General features: G+C 44.5%; 2 protein-coding genes and 1 long non-coding RNA gene across 11 annotated transcripts in view; 2 read left to right on the top strand and 1 right to left on the bottom strand.

Moving 5' to 3' along the window:
* HERC6 (HECT and RLD domain containing E3 ubiquitin protein ligase family member 6) overlaps positions 1-6,465 on the top strand; it is a 63,517-nt gene extending 57,052 nt beyond the window's left edge. For 3 of the 4 annotated variants that reach the window (XM_031664602.1, XM_031664603.1, XM_021938434.2), the window contains 5 exons: positions 227-293; positions 1,029-1,099; positions 3,236-3,419; positions 3,510-3,612; positions 5,603-6,465. In XM_031664602.1, coding sequence (XP_031520462.1) covers positions 227-293; positions 1,029-1,099; positions 3,236-3,419; positions 3,510-3,612; positions 5,603-5,823 — 646 coding nt within the window. In that variant the 3' untranslated portion in view covers positions 5,824-6,465. The remainder of the gene's footprint in view (positions 1-226; positions 294-1,028; positions 1,100-3,235; positions 3,420-3,509; positions 3,613-5,602) is intronic. The other variant, XM_031664605.1, reaches the window with a different exon arrangement.
* LOC110743259 overlaps positions 1-19,546 on the bottom strand; it is a 40,872-nt gene extending 21,326 nt beyond the window's left edge. For 3 of the 4 annotated variants that reach the window (XR_004182796.1, XR_004182794.1, XR_004182797.1), the window contains exon 1: positions 5,810-5,891. This is a non-coding gene — a long non-coding RNA (uncharacterized LOC110743259). Of the gene's footprint in view, positions 1-5,809; positions 9,511-17,475; positions 17,636-18,244 lie in introns of those variants that run through there. The other variant, XR_004182795.1, reaches the window with a different exon arrangement.
* Positions 19,547-20,132: 586 nt separating this feature from the next.
* Positions 20,133-20,967, top strand: part of HERC5 (HECT and RLD domain containing E3 ubiquitin protein ligase 5) — a 49,757-nt gene continuing 48,922 nt past the window's right edge. For 2 of the 3 annotated variants that reach the window (XM_021938432.2, XM_021938433.2), the window contains exon 1: positions 20,133-20,559. In XM_021938432.2, the coding sequence (XP_021794124.1) occupies positions 20,295-20,559 (265 nt within the window). In that variant the 5' untranslated portion in view covers positions 20,133-20,294. The remainder of the gene's footprint in view (positions 20,560-20,967) is intronic. The other variant, XM_021938431.2, reaches the window with a different exon arrangement.

Below are 20,967 nucleotides of genomic sequence, written 5' to 3' on the forward strand. Positions count from 1 at the left end.
TAATTTCCATGAAGATGTAGCAGTGTCTATGTGGTAACAATGGTCCAACAAATCAAACTGTAAATAGAGGTAAACTCTAGGGAAAGGGAGTGAGAAGATGGAGGATAGGAATTTTATATTATATTTTATACATTTCTATATTGTTCACAATTTTTTCCATTGAAAATTACTTGTGAAACTTTATAAGATCAATAAATACAATTTTTAAAACCAAAATCTTCATTAGGAGTTTGCAAGAAGTTCTAAATGATGATGCTGATGACATTGGAGATGCGCTCTGCATACGCTTTTCTGTGAGTACTAATGAAAGTCAGATTATAGTTTAGCTTTAATCTGTTTCTAAAAAATAATCTTTATTATAGTATCTTAAATTTGGGATCCCTTTTTCTTTATTGAGGCAGAGTCTCACTCTGTCACCCAGGCTGGAGTGCAATGGCGTGATCTTGGCTCACTGCAACCTCTGCCTCCTGGGTTCAAGTGATTCTCCTGCCTCAGCCTCCTGAGTAGGTGGGACTATGGGCATGCGACACCATGCCTGGCTAATTTTTGCATTCTTTGTAGAGACAGGTTTTTGCTATGTTGGCCAGGCTGGTCTCTAACTCCTGGCCTCAAGTGATCCACCTGTCTCAGCCTCCCAAAGTGCTAGGATTACAGGGATGAGCCATTGTGCCTGGCCCCTGGGATCCCTTTTTTAAAAGAGATTTTATTTCTGTACTGCAAGACTTTCCCCTTATCTTCTTCTCATGTCTATATACTCTCAAATAAAGTGAAGCTATGGTGATTATTCAACTAGTGTAAATAATGTAACAACTAAACGATAATTTAGGCATGAAAGCAATGTATACCATGTACTAGGTAGGCTTTTTTGCTTTCCATGTATTTAAAAGGTTGAACTACATAAAAAATTATTTAGCTCCAAGTTATTTTCAATTATATAGGTGAAAATGTATTGGCAATAATGATATTATGGGTGGTTGATTATTCAGACTTACTTTGATATTTGGTACCTGAATACATTTTGGTTACAGATACATTGGGACCAAAATGATGTTGACTTAATTCCAAATGGGATCTCTATACCTGTGGACCAAACCAACAAGTAAGTTTTGACAGCTAGAATATCTGTTTTGAATATACTGTACATAAAATGTTGTATCACTATTCTTTAAAAATGTATTTTTAAATATGGTTCATACCTGTAATACCAGCAATTTGGGAGGCTGAGGCAGGTGGCTCACTTGAGGCCAGGAGTTCAAGACCAGCCTGGCCAACATGGCGAAACCCCATCTCTACTACAAAAATTAGCCAAGTGTAGTGGCACATGCCTGTAGTCCCAGCTACTCAGGAGGCTGAGGATTGCTTGAACCCAGGAAGTGGAGGTTGCAGTGAGCCGGGATTGCTCATTGGGCAACAGAGTGAGACTCTGTCTCAAAAAAAAAAAAAAAAAAAAAAACAAAGTATTTTAGCTTCTCAGATGATTGTTTTAGCTCCTAATCTTTTAGAAAAAAAGAATCTTTTAAGATAAAAGAAAAGGAGAAAGAATTCAGGGTTCAATATTTCCTTTGTAGCTCTTTTTACTATTTATTCATTTAACAAATATTTTTGAGCCCCTATTTTGTACCAGACTCTATTCTAGGTGCTGGAGATACAGTAGTCAAAAAGACAGACAAAATTTGGAGCTTAAATTCCAGTGGGACAGAAAGATAATATACAAATGAATCATTATTATTTTTAATAGAGATGGAGTCTTGCCATGCTGCCCAGGCTGGTCTCAAATTGCTGAGCTCAGGCAGTCCTCACATCTCAGCCTCCCAAAGTACTGGGATTACAAAGGTAAGCCACCACACCTGGCCACAAATGAATTATTATGTAATGTAATATCAGATAAGTATGAGCACTCTGAAGAAAATTAAAACCCATTAAGAAACTAGGGAGTTCCAGGTGGTATGCTGGAGCTCACTAGTACCAGCTTGTGTTAAATTTTCAAAAATGTTAAGAGTTTATTATCAAAGTATTAGTAGCTGAAAATCAGCCATGGTGGGAATATTTACACCACAGAAATTGGCCAGTGCTGCAAATGTGTGTCCCCTCCCCTCCCCCTCCTTTTCAGAGAGCTGGTTGTTAGACATTTACCAGCACACCACTGGTTACAGGGGAAGGCAGACAAGAGTTGATTTAGATAGGCTAGTCCACAAAGGCTGCCCAAAGTGTGGGAGACAATCATGTCTCTGATGGAAATGCCTCCAGTAGCAACCCTGCCATCAGGAAATTAATCATTTAGTAGAAATTACATCCTGTAGTATAAGACAGACCTTGCAGGAATAATTTTCACAAAGTGACATGTGTTGTGAGAGGGGACAAGCAGAGGAACAGAAGGATTAACCCTGAGAAAGTCTTACTTATATTGAAATCTAATGGATGGTAGAAGTTATCAGGTAAAGAAGAAATGCTGCATTCTGTGGCCTAACTACAAAAGAGAGACAACAAGACCTATGAACTAAAGGTCAGTATGGCCAGAGATGAAAATGGAAGTGGGAGCCGGGCAGCATGGTGTACACTTGTAGTCTCACCTACTCAGGAGGCTGTGGCAGGAGGATCGCTTGAGGCCAGGAGTCCAAGTCCAGCCTGGGCAACATAGGGAGACCCCATCTCTTAAGAAAGAGAGAGAGAGAGAGAGAGAGAGGAAGAGAGAAAGAGAGAAAGAAAGAAGGAAAGAAGGAAAGACAGAGAACGAGAGAAGGAAGGAAGGGAGGGAGGGAGGGAGGAAGGAAGGAGAAAGAAAGAGAAAAAAAGAAAGAGAAAGAAAGAAAATGGAAGTAGGAAGAGGCTGCTTGCTGAGACTGGCAAGGTCATATCATTGAGGGAGGAGGTGGGGTTGGGAAGGCCTGTTGATCCCTGCTAAGGAGGTTTGGAATTTACCCCAAGGGTAATGGGAAGCCTTTGATAGACTTTAAGCAAGAGAATGACATATTCAGATTCATGTTTTAAAAATATCCTACCGACTGCAGTGAGGAAAGTGAGCCAAATAGTTTTAAACTTTCTGATTATATTTTCTAAATTTCTTTCTTCTAGCTGACCAGGTTTTGGTCACAACACAACATTCTTGTGCTATGTAGAAGTAATTGACTTTTCCTTCTCAATAGAAATAGTAAAAAGAACAAAGCATAGAATCTTTTAATCATTGGCCTCTTCCTTCCTTTCCTTCCTTTTCTTTTTTTTTTTTTCTTCCCTCAAGGAAAGACTATGTTTCTAAGTATATTGATTACATTTTCAACGTCTCTGTAAAAGCAGTTTATGAGGAATTTCAGAGAGGATTTTATAGAGTCTGTGAGAAGGAGATACTTAGACATTTCTACCCCGAGGAACTAATGACAGCAATCATTGGAAATACTGATTATGACTGGAAACAATTTGAACAGGTAGGTGATACCTAAAGTGCCCCAATTTTTCCGAACAACTTCTATGTGTTCCACCCCACTCAAATCATTTTTCTCCCTCTTTCTCTCAAGAATTCAAAGTATGAGCAAGGATACCAAAAATCACATCCTACTATACGGTTGTTTTGGAAGGCTTTCCACAAACTAACCTTGGATGAAAAGAAAAAATTCCTCTGTAAGTACTGTGGTAATAGATGGACACATAATTATATATCTTTTTAAAAGGTACAATCTTGTTTAGAATGAAGCCATTGAAGTGGCCTTACTGTCTGGGGTGACACCCAAGGTTCTTTGTCTCACAGCCATGGAGATCAAGGACAGGGACACACACAAAGGGTAAGGTATAGAGCAGAAACTTAGTAAGAGACAAAAAAAGAGAATAGCCCTCTGCTACAGAGAGGGGTCCCAGAAAAATGAGTTGCTGATCTGTGGTGAAATGCAGGATTTTTTATAGATGAGCTAGTGAGGAGGACATACATAGGGCATGAAAAAATGAGTTAGGACCAGGTGTACCATCGCATAGGTCACGAATCTCTAGCAGCCCCTACCCCAATCTTTGATTATACAGGTGGGTAGCTACTCCATGGTGCTTATTTCTTTCTTACTGTGCATGTGCTAAAAAAGAGGGGAGGTGGAACCCCCATGGTGGACATGCCTGGCCCCAGGTTGCCCTTTCTATTGGTGGAGCTTGCTGGCATTCCCCCGTACTAGCTTCCAGCCTTCTTATCTATGTTTGCAGCCCAATATTCCAGGCTGCTCTTTATTAGAAAAGAAGTGATTTCTTGGACTGCTTTTTGTTAGAAGGGAAGTTCTACTGAGGACTCCTTTGCCCTCACTATCTGCCTAAAACAATTTTCTATCTCTGTATCACCATTCTTGCTGGTGGATCACATGTGTTAGTGGCAGAGCAAGGATGAGAACCCAGGCTCCCTACCTTCTAGACCAGCATTCTTTCTCTTACTCAAGGCTGTTTCTTTTTTTTTTTTAAATAGAGATTTGCTATTTTACTACTTTTTCTACACTGACTTTTTCTGCACCCTCTTTCCTCACTTCAGCTGGCTCCTAAGCCTTTTATCTCATGTTCCTATCTGCATCTAATTATCTAAGTCCTATGATGTTCGAATGATGCAAACAATCTGTTTTATAGTAATATATCATTTATAAATAATAATAGCAACAACAACTGATGATAATAGTAGCAGCAGCAGCAGCAGCATTTACTGTGTGCTTATTCTGTGCCATGCACTATGCTGACTGCTTTGTATTTATTACCTACCTTTTTCCTAATAACAACCCTATGAGGTAGGTACTATTCTTTTTTCCCATTTCAGACATGAGGAAAACGAGGTTTGGAGCATTTAGTAGCTTGCCCATGTTCAGACAGCTGGTAAGTATGGGAACCAGAATAGAATCCATCAGGCTGACTCCAAATCTCAGGCTCTTGAGCACTAAGCTCTGTGGCCTCATGGTACAAGAACTTCTCTTGGTGGGAACCCTAAGGTTTCTCTAGGGCAGACTTAATGACTTCTCTTACCATCTCATCCCATTCATCAGCTCTTCCTGAGTTACACATCTTTCTTCTTGATATTTTTGTTGCTACTAAGGATGCTGGAGGACAATTCCAACTTGTCCACATATCCAACCTATTTCTCTATAAGCCCAAGCTGCCTTTCTAATCTTCTCTCTTAATGGGAAACTTTTGATTCAGCCCAGTGGTTCAGCTGTCTGTACATCTCATGAGTTCACTTCTTCCCACCTCTGGCTTTTTCCTGAGTTTTGTCCCCTGCCTTGAAAGCTCACCCAAATCCTGTCTTGAGAAATAGCCTGGTGTGACCTCTGTGAAGTCCCTCTGACCACCCAGCCTGGTGTCTGTCTCCGTGCTGAATCCTTTAAGCTCCTAACCTCATTCTTCCTAGATGAGCTGAATAAACTTCCTTCTTGCTACTATCTTTTCATGCATACAATTTTCCCCCAACTACACCATGAACTCATTGAGGACAAAGACCAATTGTCATGATTTTTCTACACTCAATATGGCCGAGGACAGTTCTCTCTGCCTAAGGACCTTCGATAAATACTTACTGAATGAAGTGATTAATTTCTTCCTTTTCATTATGTTTTATTCTTCCTATGAAATATCTTAACCAAATTTTATTCCTTTCTAGTGTTTCTTACAGGACGTGATAGGCTGCACGCAAGAGGCATACAGAAAATGGAAATAGTATTTCGCTGTCCTGAAACTTTCAGTGAAAGAGATCACCCAACATCAATAACATGTCATCATATTCTCTACCTCCCTAAGTATTCTACAATGGAAAGAATGGAGGAAGCACTTCAAGTAGCCATCAACAACAACAGAGGATTTGTCTCACCCATGCTCATGTAGTCATAATCACCTCTGAGAGACTCAAGGTGGGCTTTCTCACGCTTGGATCCTTCTGTTCTTCCTTACACCTAAATAATACAAGAGGTTAATGAATAGTGGTTAGAAGTAGTTGAGGGAGAGGTTGGGGGAATGGGGAGATGACGATGATGGTCAAAGGGCACAAAATCTCACACAAGACTGAGGCAGGAGAATACAGTCCAGAGATAGGGATCTAAGGATGACTTGGACATACTCCCTGGCACGGAAGAATCTGAACACTGGCCTATGATTGGTCCATTCCAGGACCTTCATTTGCATAAGGCATTAAACCACATCAGTCTCTGATTGGCCATGGGCCAAATCTGCACTCCGGCCAATGATTGGTTCATTCCAGGACATTCATTTGCATAAGGAGTCAAACCACACCAGTCTTGGATTGGCCGTGAACCAATTCACCTCAGCCTCTAATTGGCTGTGAGCCAGTCTTTCATTTACATAGGGTGTAACCATCAAGAAACCTCTACAGGGTACTTAAGCCCCAGAAGATTTTGCTACTAGGGCTCTTGAGCCACTTGCTCGAGCCCACTCCCACCCTGTGTAATGTATTTTCACTTTTGCTCCTTCACTGCCTTGTGCTCCAATAAATCCATTCCTTCACCACCTGTTCATGCATGTCGTTCAATTCTTTGTTCAACACACCAAGAACCTGTACACCTCATTATCAGAACCCTTAACCCAGTAATATATTTTGGCAAGCCAGCCAGGAGGTAAGCCCAAATTTGGGGATTTATTTTCTTTTATTCTACTGAGATTCCGTTTGTGGCCACGGGCTGGAACTAAACTCCATACAGGACTCTCTCTGTCTCTCCCCTTCTCTTTCTTTCCCTTTTCCAACTTGGGACCCTTGGCAGACAGCATTCTAAGCACAGAGACAACTGAAGGTCTCTTGCCAGGGCCACTGTCTGGTGAGACTGAAAGGTTTCTGTGTGTAAGCATCTAACCATCATCGCCTACTTCAGGTGGGACCTGAGTCCTTTTCTTTTTAGTCCTTCAGCAGCCATTTCTCAGTAGCTCCTCGGTAATTGAGGACAACTGGCCAAGGCCACTCTCTAGTGCTGCCCGAAAGCCAAAGAGTGAATGGGGATAGCTGTCTGGCCTGGAAGCTGGATTCTTTTCTATCTCCTGGTTATAGTTCCTGAGCCCCACATGTGACCAATTGGCAGTGGCAGCTTGTCCAGTCGAATACATACACATTTCAGGTGGCTTTAACCCTCCTTTTCTTATGCTAAAATTCCCTTGTGGAGTCAGCCCGTCAGGGAATGCAACAAATAGGGGCACAAGATAAATCCATGCCGCCATGAGGTGCATGTTTTTGCGACTATAATATTATATTTATTTGCTGCTTATGTTGGAATAACATGTTTAGACCAATTAGAGATGTACCCCAACCCAAAGGGCCAGGGCAATAGGTAACTGACTATGGAGGCCCCAAGGGCAAACATTAGCCTAAAGGTTAGGGACCAACCACTTGGATAGGGAAAGTGCCCTGCTTCTTTTGTAAGGGACCAGATCTAGATCATTTAAGTTTAGTAGATCTGGTACTAAGGGAAGAATCCTGGTGGAGACTCTTGGATCACTGTATAAATTGCACAGTGGATCCCTGGGGAAATCTCTGCGCCTGGTTTATCTGGTACAGTCAGAGAGCACTATACTCCCTTATTGAGAGGCCAGTCTCTAACAAGTTTAAATTAGGCAGTCTGCCATCCCTTGCCCTTCAAACTATGCTTACTATAATGGTTAAGGAAACCATCTGGGAAGAAACTACTGTGGCCAGCTACAGGGATGCCAAAAGCCAAGAACTGTATCCAAGAATGAAGGGAATCATACTAGGCATTGTCTATGAAAGGAAAGCATTCAAAGCAGGACTGGTGCCCACCTAAGGTCAGAGATGTCTGACACTCTTAAGACTGGACCCCAAAAGGGAACTCCTTGGGAGATCCAATCCTAGGCCACAACCTCTCTGAAGGGGAAGCCCCTAGGTGGAGGTTCTGAGGTCTAATATTAAATCCTCCTTAGAATTTTTTCTCTCTTACGACAATAGGAAATACTCCATCCATACCACCTGACTCCCCAATCAGCTGCATCCTCAATAATTGGAACCAATTTGACCCTGACAATATAAGAAGGAAACATTTGGTTTTTTTACTGTAATACTGTTTGGTCCCAGTATCCTCTAGATAGCCAGGAGCAATGGCTAGTCAATGGGACTCTTGGTCATGACACTATCCTGCAATTAGACTTATCTTGCAAAAGGCAGGGTAAATAGTCAGAAATACCATGTTTAAGCCTGTATGGCCCTGCACCAAAACCCTTCAATTTGTAAGGCTTCCAAATTTTGCCCTCAAAAAGAAAAAATTCCTAAAGTAGAATCAGATGTTATAGATGACCCCTTTCTGCAAGGGCCACCATTTCTCAGGGATAACTGCAACCAACTCCATACAACCCCTTGCCAAGTGCTCCTGGGGATCAAACCCAGGAACAGGAGCCGGGAACTCCACTAAGTTCCCCACACACTTCCAGGGCAACACCTTATTCAATTCCCTGTCCAGCTGTATTTCCCGTAAGGGAAGTAGCAGGAGCTAGGGGGCTAATCTAAGTGGAGGCCCCCTTCTCCGTAACTGATATACAGCAATGAAAGGATAAGTTAGGAATTTATTCTGAGAACCTCAGGAGATTTGCAGACAGATTCCAAACTTTAACCTTAGCCTTCGATCTCTCACAGAAAGATGTTCAATATGTCCTGGCAACTTGTTGCACTCCTCTGGAGAAGGAACATATTTCTGAGGCCACCCAACGGGAAGCAGACAAGCTATTTGCCGGAAATTCCGATGGCAATTGCCTGGGCCCAGATACAGTCCCCATCACTGACCGTAATTGGAACTATAACACCCCTGTGGGAATGAACAACTGAGCCAAATTCCTTGAAGCTCACCTGGGAGGAATGAGAAAGGAAATGGCAAAGGCAGTAAATTAAGGGAAATTACACAGGGTAAGGAGGAAAGCTATATTTTATAGTAGATTGGAAGAGGCTTTTAAAAAATACACCAACCTGGACCCTCCCTCTCCTGAAGGCAAAGTATTAATGACACAGGATTTCATTAGTCAAGCTGCCCCGGACATTAGGCATAAAATCCAGAAGCTACACATGGGACCACAAACTAATCAAAATCAGCTTATTGATACCACCTCCATGGTATATAACAATCGTGATCTGGAGGAAGTGGAAAGGGAATACAGTAAAGAAAAACAGCCGAAATTATGGCAACTGTCATTGGTGATGCCCTAAATACCCAAAAGGCATCCAAAGGAAACCCAAAGGGTCACAAGGACAATGCCGGCAAAAGCTCTGGTTACAAGTACAAGAAAAGTGGGCACTAGGAAAAGGACTCCACTAAGCCCCCGCACGGCCTGTGTTGCCAATGCGAGGGCACCAGTCGCGACCCCTGGCGCTGGATAATTGACTGCCCCCGCTCTGACTGAGGGGCTCCATCAGTCAAAACTCTAGCAGCGCATAAGGAGGGATGAGAAGAAGACTCACAGGACCCAGGGACATCACTACCACTTAGGATCCCCGGGTAACTCTGGACGTCATGGCCACCCAAATTACCTCACACGCCAAGCAGCAGCTTCACTTGGAATGGCTGTATTCTGTAGAATATAAATCCCAAATTTCAGGCACATAGCAAAGCTCCTTTACGAGGCAACAAGGGGACCTTAAGATTAGCCAATGGAATGAACCCTAGAAATGAGGGAGGCTTTCACCAAGTTAAAACGGGCTCTCAGCCAGGCTCACCAAGCCCTTCTCAGCATTCCAAACCTCACCAAGCCCTTCTTGTATGTGGAAGAAAAGAAAGGTATAGCAGTGGGAGTGCTTACTCAGAAGCTGAGAACAGAGCCTAGGCCCATTGCATACTTTTCTTTTCTTTTTTTTTGAGATGGACTCTTGTTCTGTCTCCCAGGCTGGAGTACACTGGCACAATCTCGGCTCACTGCCACCTCCAGCTCCTGGATTCAAGTCATTCTCCTGCCTCAGCCTCCCAAGTAGCTGGGATTACAGGTGCCTGTCACTACCACGCCCCAACTAATTTTTGTATTTTAGTAGGGACAAGGTTTCACCACGTTGGCCAGCATGGTCTTGAATTCCTGATCTCAAGCAATCCACCCACCTTGGCCTCCCAAAGTGTTGGAATCACAGGTGTAAGCCACTGCGCCCAGTCGTTGCTTACTTAGCAAAGAAATAAGACAGGGTAGCCACCAGGTAGCCCAGCTGCCTCTAGGCAATAGCAGCCACTGCTATTTTGGTTGAAGAAGCTATTAAAATTACTCTAGGCTGACCAGGCATGGTGGCTCACGCCTGTAATCCCAGCACTTTGGGAGGCCGAGGTGGGCGGATCACCTGAGGTCGGGAGTTGGAGACCAGCCTGACCAACATGGAGAAACCCTGTCTCTACTAAAAATACAAAATTAACCGGGGGTGGTGGCACATGCATGTAATCCCAGTTACTCCCGAGGATGAGGCAGGAGAATTGCTTGAACCCGGGAGGCGGAGGTTACAGTGAGCCGAGATCGCATCATTGCACTCCAGCCTGGTCAACAAGACCGAAACTCTGCCTCAAAAATAAATAAATAAATAAATAAACGAAAATTACTCTAGACCAGCTACAACTCCTCACCAGTCCTAGAAATAAAAGGACATATCTGGATGACAGGAGAAAGATTAAATACGAGGTGGCACTCCTAGATAATCCAGAGATCACAATTAAGACCTGTAACACCTTAAACCCAGTTGTATTAGTCTGTTCTCACGTTGCTAGTAAAGACATACCTGAGACTGGGTAATTTATAAAGGAAAGAGGTTTAATTGACTCACAGTTCCACATGACTGGGGAGGCCTCACAATCATGGCTGGTGGAAGGCAAAGGAGAAGCAAAGTCATGTCTTACATGGCAGCAGGCAAGAGAGCATGTGCTGAGGAACTCTACAAAACCATCAGATCTAGTGAGACTTATTCACTATCATAGAACAGCACCCATGATTCAATTACCTCCCACCGGGTTGTGGCAGGCCAATTCTCCCTGACAATCACACAAACAGGCCTATATAGCACTCCAGTTACACTGACAGATTTCCATAGCACTGCCTTAACATTTAGCCAATAGTTAAGCCTAGGGAAATTGTTGCCCAGACATCAAAGCTAGAAATGAAACGTATGGCATATGGTCAGTAGGCTTCTCCCTAACCTGGAGCAACTCAAAATAATAGAGACAGTCTTCCTAGTGCTGGGACCCATCTGGGGTCAACGGAATCTGAGACAGGTCAAGGTGACAGTGGCAGCTGTTTGAATAGATTCATTGGAAAGTCCAAGGCAGCTCTCTGGACCAAGCTGCAAAGGAGATAAGACAGAAATAATCACTCTGGTACCATAGTAGACAGGCCTTGAAGGTACTGGGGCCCTTTTAATCAAACTTAGCAAGCGTTTTTTGCCTCTGACCTTCTAGTTGAAACAAAATTAGTTACAAATAGACTTAGACGAATGCTGTACTGCACGTAGGCACCTAACCCCAACCTATACATGCACTAAGAAAATTGTAACACTTTGGGTTGGTCTGGTGGAATTATCTCTGGCCTTCTTCCTGTATCCAGTAATATCAATAAATTCCATTCTTTCCTAGTTTGTCTGCTTCTCCTTATTGGGCCTTGAGAAAACACAGCCAGACCCAGCTTGGTTCCAGGAACAGGGTCCCTCCCACGACACATGGAAATTATGGGAGCTACAATTCAAGATGAGATATGGGTGGGGAACCCAGCCAAACCATATCACCAGTCGCACTGCTACCTCTGGGCACCATAACCAATCATTCCTGTGAGCAGATCACAGACATGTGAACCAGCCTCTTTTATATCAGCCTCTTCCAGACCCTGAGGATACTGGTTTACAGACGGCAGCAGCTTTGTGCTAAATGGGGAGGACCAAGCTGGATACGCAATAGTGAATTATACCAGTTTTGAAGTCCAGCTACTGCCCCCAGGCACATCGACATAAAGGCTGAGATCATTTTTCTTACTCTAGCATTAAGGTTGGGACAAGGGGCTGGTGCAGTGGCTCAAGCCTGTAATCCCACCACTTTGGGAGGCTGAGGCGAGTGGATCACCTGAGGTCAGGAGTTCAAGACCAGCCTGAACAATATGGTGAAACCCCATCTCTACTAGAAATACAAAAATTAGCTGCGTGTGGTGGTGTGTGCCTGTAGTCCCAGCTACTTGGCAGGCTGAGACAGGAGAATTACTTGAACCTGGGAGGCAGAGGTTTCAGTGAGCTGAGATCGCACCACTGCACTCCAGCCTGGGCGACAGAGCAAAACTCTGTCTCAAAAAAAAAAAAAAAAGGTTGGGACAAGGAAAGAAAGCTAACGTCTATACAGATTCTAAGTATGCATTTCTTGTGGTTCATGCTCATGCTACAATTTGGAAGGACTATTTACTAACAGGCACTCCCCCATAAAACATGGGATTCTTCAGCTATTGCAGACAACACTTGCCAGAGGCCATAGCCATTATTCATTGCAAAGGGCACCAAAAGAATCTAACCCCTATAGCACAAGGGAACAAAAAGGAATCCAAGGCCGCAGCCCTCAAGGTACAATCTCAACAAGTTTTAGCACTACTCCTTTTTTATGACTCCCCAATAGAACCTGAGTACACCTCACAGGAAGAACAGCTAATAAGACAACAGGGAGGAATGAAAAGACAACAGGGAGGAATGAAACAGGTATCTTGGTGGTATAAAGGATCAAAAATAAATCTTCCCCAAGCAGCCCAATAGAAAATCATAAAGGCCCTGCATAACTCTTTCCATGTGGGAAGAGACACAACTTTGGCCATGGTAAACAAGCTCTTCACTGGATCCAACCTAGCTTCCATGGTCAAACAGGTCTGTCAAGCCTGCTCACTGTGTGCACTAAATAACCCAGGAAACAAAGTGCCTCCTTTAATAGAGCCAATCCAAAGAGGGGGAACTTACCCAGGGGAAGACTGGCAATTGGACTTCACCCATATGCCAGCCTGTAAAGGATTCAAGTTTTTACTAGTACTGATAGAAACCTTTATTAGCTGGGTTGAAGTTTACCCTACCAGAACAGAAAAGGCCAATGAAATAGTGAAAATTCTCTTAAAAGAAATAATCTGGCCAGGGACGATGTCTCACACCTGTAATCCCAGTACTTTGGGAAGCTGAGGCAGGCAGATCACTGAGGCCAGAAGTTTGAGCCCGGCCTGGGCAACATGGCGAAACCCTGTCTCTATCAAAAAAAAAAAAATCATCTGGGCTTGATGGTGCATGCCTGTAATCCCAGATATTCAGGAGGCTGAGGCACAGGAATCCCTTGAAACAAGAAGGTGGAGGCTGCAGTGAGCCGAGACTGCACATTGCACTCCAGCCTGGGCAGCAGAGTGAGGCTCTGTCTCAAAAAATAAAATAAAATTAAAATGAAATGAAATGAAATGAAATGAAATAAAATAAAGAGAAATAATCCCTTGGTTTGGGTTACCCCAGAGCCTTCAAAATAACAGCTTATCTCCCAAATAACTTAAGGGGTTGCTAAGGCCCTCAGAATCAAATTTACATTCAGCATGGAGGCCTCAATCCTCCAGGAAAGTAGAAAAGGCTAATCAAACTCTAAAATGGTCATTAAACTGTGCCAGGAAATGTCAGAGACTTGGGTCAACTTGCTCCCCACAGCCCTCTTAAGGATCCGTAATTCCCCTCAAGCAAAAATTAATATGAGCCCATATGAAATATTATATGCAAGGCCATTTTTAACTAATGATCTAATCACTGATCCAGAAACAACCAGTTTAGTAAAATACCTAATTAACCTGGGACAATTTCAGCAGGATTTACAAAAGTTTGGAACCCAGCGGTTCCCTGTACTGGGAACTAAACAGCAACCCAAAATTAGGCCAAGAGGTAAGGTACTAGTAAAAACATGGAAAGAGGGATCATCTGCTCAACAGCTACAACCCAAATGGAAGGAAACATTTTCAGTGGTGCTGGCCACACCTTCTGTGGTCAAAGTACTAGGGTTAGATAATTGGATACATCTTTCCAGCATCAAGCCTGCCATACCAGAAGTTTCCGGACCCCGAACCTGGAACTCCTACCAGCCGCTATACCTGTGAATCTGTGGAAGACCTGAAGTACCTGTTTAAAAGAATGGCCAAAAGATAAGTAAATGCCTATTAACTTCCCTTGGTGTCTTTTCTGTGTGGTCGTGGTAGTTGGGGTAATACTAGTTATTCTTACATTATTACATTGCCTTTTCCCAAGCGGTGGGATCATCTCCTCTGCCCTAGTAGAATCCTATCCTGTAGGACTTAAAGGAGGCAAAATAACAAAAAGGTACATTCATACCCACAATGATTTGCTACAGGCCACACACACTGGAATCATGCATATTGGGAATTGGCTTAATTCTATAGCAGGGCCTCAATTTACCCTCTGACCGGTCATTAGGTGACCCTCAGTATTTACTAAGAACCTTGAATCTAATACAAAGGCTGTTAAACACCACCAGCCCAGTCTTGTTTTTCTGTTTTTGTTTTTTGGATTTTTTTTTAGTAGAGACAGGGTTTCACCATGTTGGCCAGGCTGATCTTGAACTCCTGACCTCAAGTGATCCACTTGCCTAGGCCTCCCAAAGTGCTGGGATTAGAGGCATGAGCCACTGTGCTTGGCTGCCAGCCTAGCCTTAGCAAAATATTGTTGGCTTTGCTTATCCCCATACTCTTCCAGGTACACTGCTATCCCAGTCCCAGCACGATATTGGGCCCTTGAAAAAATGACTTACCACGTTGCCTACAAAGGAGGAACTCTCTTCAAACTAATAAACTTAGATGACTTATACAATCAAATTACAGACATGACAAAGGTTACAATGACAGGATGAGCAGTAAACGTCCTGCAGTCTTATCAGAGCAACCTCTCTAGGGTTACATCCTCAGAAAAATCCATCTGGGGCCCAATATCAACACACACAGAGCTAGAATTCCAGGTACACTCTGTGTCAAAAGGAGCCAAAAGTCCAGTCAGGTCCTGGGGACCTTGAAAAGTAATCAGTGCAATTACACCCTGGAGATTAATCCCTCACACAATCATGTAAATTGCACAGTTACCCAAACTACGTGATTTAGAAAACCTGTATGGTTTTCATGGAAACCACTCCTACTTAAGGGCACCTTAAAAGATATTCGGTCTAAATACTGTTAAGGGAAACCCACTAGCTGTGTCCACACGTTTCCTTGGGAAGACTGCATTAGCCCTGAAACCTTTAGCTGTCTTTTGGTTCCCCAATATGAAAATACCCCCGGGTGGTTATTGGTGGACACCAAAAGCAGCTACCTCCACCGGGAAAATAAAACCACTGGGGCAACCCAACTTTGCAAGGCCCTTTCAGTCTTTAACAGGGGCCACCTTAGCAGGGACCTTAACTACTTGGGAAAGCAAAAATAACAAATTAACCCATATGTTCACCACAGAAAACAATTTCTGTTTTGAAAAACAGGGAGCCTTTTTCCTGTACAGGACCAGCTCCTACTTACGTTTACCTGCCAATTGGACTGGAACTTGTACACTTGTTTATTTAGCCCCTGAAATTAATATAGCTCCCAATAACCAATCTCTCACTATACCTTTGACTGCAACCACCAGACACAAGCAAGCCATCCAACTCATCATACCCCTTTTAGTAGAGCTGGGAGTAACAGCAGGAATAGGAACAGGAGTTAACAGGCTGGCAACCTCCCTATCCTACTACCAGAGTTTGTCCAATGCTTTCATGGAAATCTTGGATGACATTGCTCAAAGTATTGTCATCATACAAAATCAAATAGGCTCCCTGGCAGTGGTCACTTTGCAAAACAGAAGGGGACTAGACCTTGTAACTACTGAGAAGGGAGGCTTATGTCTTTTCCTAGAGGAAGAATGCTGTTTCTATGTCAACCAATCAGGAATAGTAAGGGATGCCACCTGAAAACTAGCTGACTGGGCCGCTAAGATACGACAACAGCTGTCGGAATCATGGGGCTCCTGGTCAAGGCTGCTGGGCTGGGGGTCATGGCTCCATCCCCTAGCCAGACTATTGCTAATGGCTATACTGGCCCTGGTCTTTGGACCATGTTTGCTAAACCTTTTAACCAAGTTCATTTTCTCTTGCCTAGAAACCATTTAGCTTCAGATGATGTGCGACAAGGTTTCCAGCCAGTGTCAGGTAAAGGCACCACCTCTGGCCATCAAAAGGTTACCCTGTCTCCACAAGACAAAGCAGGGAGAGAGTTCTGTGGTCCCCAGTAGGTAGGACCAGCGTGTAAATCAGCAGGAAGCAGTTACAGAAGAAAAGACCATCACTCCCTCTGCCTCCCATAAAGATTTCTAGGGATCATGTCTCTCAGGGGGAAAATGAGGCAGAAGAACAGGGTCCGGAGATAGGGAATCTAAGGATAACTTGGACAGACTCCATGGAGCTGAAGAGTCTGCACACTGACCTATGATTGGTCCATTCCAGGATCTTCATTTGCATAAGGTTCCAAACCACATCAGGCTCTGATTGGCCACAGGCCGAACCTGCACTCTGGCCAATGATTGGTCCATTCCAGGACCTTCATTTGCATAAGGCATCAAACCATACCAGTCTTGGATTTTCCATGGGCCAATTCACCTCAACCTCTAATTGGTCACAAGCCAATCCTTCATTTACATAGGATATAACCCACAAGAAACCTCTAGAGGGTACTAAAGCCCCAGAAGACTTTGCTACCACAGCTCTTGAATCACTTGCTTGAGTCCGCTCCCACCCTGTGGAATGTACTTTTGCCTTTGATCCTTCACTGTCTTCCTCTCTCATAAATTCACTCCTTCACTGCTTGTTCATGTGTGTTGTTCAATTCTTTGTTCAATGTGCCAAGAACCTGGACACCTTACCATCAGAACACTTAACCTGGTAACAAGATGAATATGTTCTTTCTTTTTTTTTTGAGTTCCATTGTGCAGTGTGGTAAATATAATTAACAATACAGTATTGCACTTTTCAAGATACCTAAGAGATTAAATTTGAAATGTTTTCACCACAAAAATTGTTAAGTATTTGAGGTGATGGATGTGGGAACTAGCTTGATTCAATTATTTCACATTGTTATTCATAAATTATAAGATTACTTTGTTCCCCATAAATGTATACAATTATAAATTGCCAATTTACAATTTAAAAAAGAGAACTAGTTGAAAAATGTTTGGATAAATAATAAAGTGATGAATCAAGAATAATTGTTTTTTAAGAGACAAGGTCTCACTATGTTGCCCAGGCTGGTCTTGAAATCCTGGGCTCAAGCAATCCTCCTGCCTTGCCTCCCAAGTGCCGGGATTACAGGTGTGAGCCAAGAATAATATTTTTAATAAAACAATATTATGTAAAGCAATATTTCCTATATCCCTAACCTTGCTAGATATATATTTTATATTCAGAAATATCTCTAGAGTTTTTATTTTAGCAAACTGCTGAATAATTTATTTCAAAAATCTGAATGTTAAGGGATTCATTAATTCATTGAATAATTACTTACAGTAGGTACTGTGTGGCAAGAACCATTCTGAAGGCACTAGCACTGGCAGGCCATCGACCAGGAGAACAATGCGGAGTTTGGCCAGGGCAGTCGGAGGACAGCCCGGGCCGCTGAGCGCCTCAACTCCAGGGGAAAACCAACTCCCTTCTGGCTTCCCCATCTGCTGAGAGATACTTCCACTCAATAAAACCTTGCACTCATTCTCCAAGCCCACATGTGATCCAATTCTTCTGGTACACCAAGGCAAGTACCCAGGATACAGAAAGCACTCTGTCCTTGTGACAAGATGGAGGGTCTAATTGAGCTGGTTAACACAAGTGCCTATAGACAGCAAAACTAAAAAAGCACACAGTAGCACAGCCCACTGGTGCTTCAGGAGCAGTAAACATCCATCCCTAGACACTGGTGTGGGGTCAGAGCCCCACAACCTGCCTGTCTGTATGCTCCCCTAGAGGTGTGAGCAGTGGGGCACTGAAGAAGCAAGCCACTCCCACTTCGCACGCCCTATGAAGGGGACAAGGGAACCTTTTCCGTTTCATTGTTAGAGGTCAAAGCTTTTTCCATGGCACATGCCCAGTCTACATGACTTGAAGTTCTGGCTCTGTTATACCTACAAGGTAACTGGCTATTTTGTTATCAAGACAGTAGGCCAGTTTGGGCTCTGAGGTTATAATATATGGCCATCTGAGTTTTGACAGGGATTCCATGGGGATAGGCAAGCTGGAACAACTGGAAATCCATAAGAAAAAAAATGAACCTTTATTCTTACCTTATACTGATGCAGGAATTTTTGCTTCTTAGCTCAGCTAAAATCCAGGTTCTTGTCTCATGACCAGGAACAATTAGGCACGTGAATACATTGAAAGGTGAAGAGTGGCATTTATTAAAAGAAAGCTCTCAGCAAAAAAACAAGGAGGGTCCTGCCAAAAAGCTCCCAGCTCACAGACTGAATAATAGGTCTACCCACACAAGCTGAAGACGTCTTGCTCCTCCCTGCTGCATAAGGCTGAATTCCCTGTGGCTGCAACCCACTCTCCCAGTGCAGGTGGGCCCCCCAAGTGCCTTGTGGGCATGCCCAGACAAGACCCTGGGCAGGCTTCTGCAGCTGCACAAAAGCTTGTGGGGCAGGTCAGAGATTCTCCAGGGACCCTCCCTTATCTGCCTCCTGCATCTATCAATACTATAAAGAATAATTCATTTTAAATATAATGGAAACCAAAAATTATAAAACTTCTAGAAGGTAACAACTGAGGAAATCTTATAATCTTGAGTTTAGCAAAAACTCTTAAGTAGGACAAAAAAGGTATGAACTATGTAAAAGAAAAAATGGATAAATTACATCAAAATTTAAAACTTCAGTGCTTCAAAAGACACTTAAAATGAAGAGGCAAGCCACAGACAGGTAGAAACCATTTCAAAACGTATAGCTAATAAAGAACACGGTATGAAACATATAAAGAACTCAAATATAATATATGAAGAACTCTTAGATAATAAGTCAAGCTAGCTAATAAATAAATGGTCAACACATTTGAATACACACTACACAAAGAAGAGATACTCCTGCCTTGGCCTAAAAAAGAGCTGGGATTACAGGCAGGAGCCCAGGCCCAGCCTTGTCAGTTGATTTTCGGTGACCCTCCAGAGGGCAAAGGGGAAGTTTTCTCCTGTTTCCTACAACCGACAGGCTCATCAATTGGTGAATGGATAAATAAACTGTGGCATATCCACACGATAGACTACCATTCAGCAATAACACAAAGGAATTACTAATTAAACACAATAGGATGAACCTCAAAGCATTGTGCTAATTTTAAAAAGCCAGACATCACTTAGGTATGGTTCCGTTTGCATGCATTCTAGAAAAGGCCTAAAGCACACCACTGTTGCCAGGCACCCAGGAGTACATAGCTGAGCAGGTGCGAAAGGGGTGGGGGAGGGGTGGCTGACTGCATAGCTCTGCCCAGTTTTATCACGGTTTGAGCCCCGCGCACAACCCTCTTGTTTTTTTTTGTTTTTGTTTTTGTTTTTGTTTTTTATAGGGAGTCTCGCTCTGTTGCCCAGGCTGGAGGCAGTGGCGCAATCTCGGCTCACTGCAAGCTCCGCCTCCCGGGTTCACGCCATTCTCCCACCTCAGCCTCCTGAGTAGCTGGGACTACAGGCGCCCCCCATCACGCCCGGCTAATTTTGTTTTTTCCATTTTTAGTAGAGACGGGGTTTCACCGTGTTAGCCAGAATGGTCTCGATCTCCTGACCTAGTGATCCGCCCGCCTCGGCCTCCCAAAGTGCTGGGATTACAGGCGTGAATCATCACGCCCAGCCGCGGCGCACAACGCTTAACAAACTTTGGCTTCCCTTATCCCGCCCTCTGGAAATGCGTGTGTCAGGGTGCCTCCTAGTGGAACTGTAGCGTTTCCTCGAAAGCCATTCCGTCCAGGAGTTAAGGTGGCCGCTGCACGCCCGGGAACTTTCTCAGTCCAGCCCACCGGCCTTTACCCTAGCCAACGACCTGTTGCCTTTGGCCGCCTGCCGAGTCACATTAGTTTCCTTTTCCTTTTCGATTCCGCCCCCTAAAAACAACAACAAACATTCTGTTTCGTTTCTCACTCGAGCTGCAGGCTCCGCCCCCAAGCTGCACGTGGGGGGCGTGGCGTCCGGGCAGGGGCACAATAGCTGAGGCTGCGGTTCCCCGACGCCACGCAGCTGGGCGCAGCTGGTTCCCGCTCTGCGGCGCGACGCACGGGGCAGTGGGCGCGCTCAGTCCTGGGACAACGCGTTCTCTCCTCTCCCCTCTGGGCCTGGGACCCCGCAAAGGGACGATGGAGCGGAGGTCGCGGAGGAAGTCGCGGCGCGGCGGGCGCTCGACCGCGGGCCAGACCGCCGCGTCTCAGCCTGCGAAGTCTCCGGACGCGCAGCTCTGGCTCTTCCCCAGCGCCGCGGGCTTCTACCGCGCGCTGCTGCGGAGGGCCGAGGTGACGCGCCAAATCTGCTGTTCGCCGCGGCGCCTAGCGGTCTTGGAGCGCGGCGGGGCGGGCGTCCAGGTTCACCAGGTGCTCGCGGGGAGCGGCGGCGCCCGGACGCCTAGTGAGTGGGGCTGGTGTGTGAGGGCTGTGAGGGGCGGGCGGTCGGGGGTCCGCGTCTGAGGGAAGAGAGCCCAGAAGGCCGCAGACGCGCGCCTGGCTCGGGTCGTTTCGCCGACGGCGCACCTGAGCTTTTTTATCCTGGTCCGTGTCGGGTGCGGGGTGAGCGGGATGCTGGCGACCAGCGAATCCTCCACTCAGCAAAGTGGCCGGTGCGGGGCATGCGGGCAGCATCTTCATTCTTTTAGCCAGTCTGGCTTTCTCTTAGGTTTATGTTCAAGTTTGTCCCCCCGTCCCCAGCCCGCCACATTTTCCACTAACTCGTTTTGAGAAAGTAGTCACTACTCCAACTTTGGGAGCCATTCACAGTGATGGGATTTTACCTTGGCCTTCAGTTGCACTTCCACGTTCT

The sequence above is a fragment of the Papio anubis genome, chromosome 3 (assembly GCF_008728515.1).
Source record: "Papio anubis isolate 15944 chromosome 3, Panubis1.0, whole genome shotgun sequence".
NCBI classification, from domain to species: domain Eukaryota; kingdom Metazoa; phylum Chordata; class Mammalia; order Primates; family Cercopithecidae; genus Papio; species Papio anubis.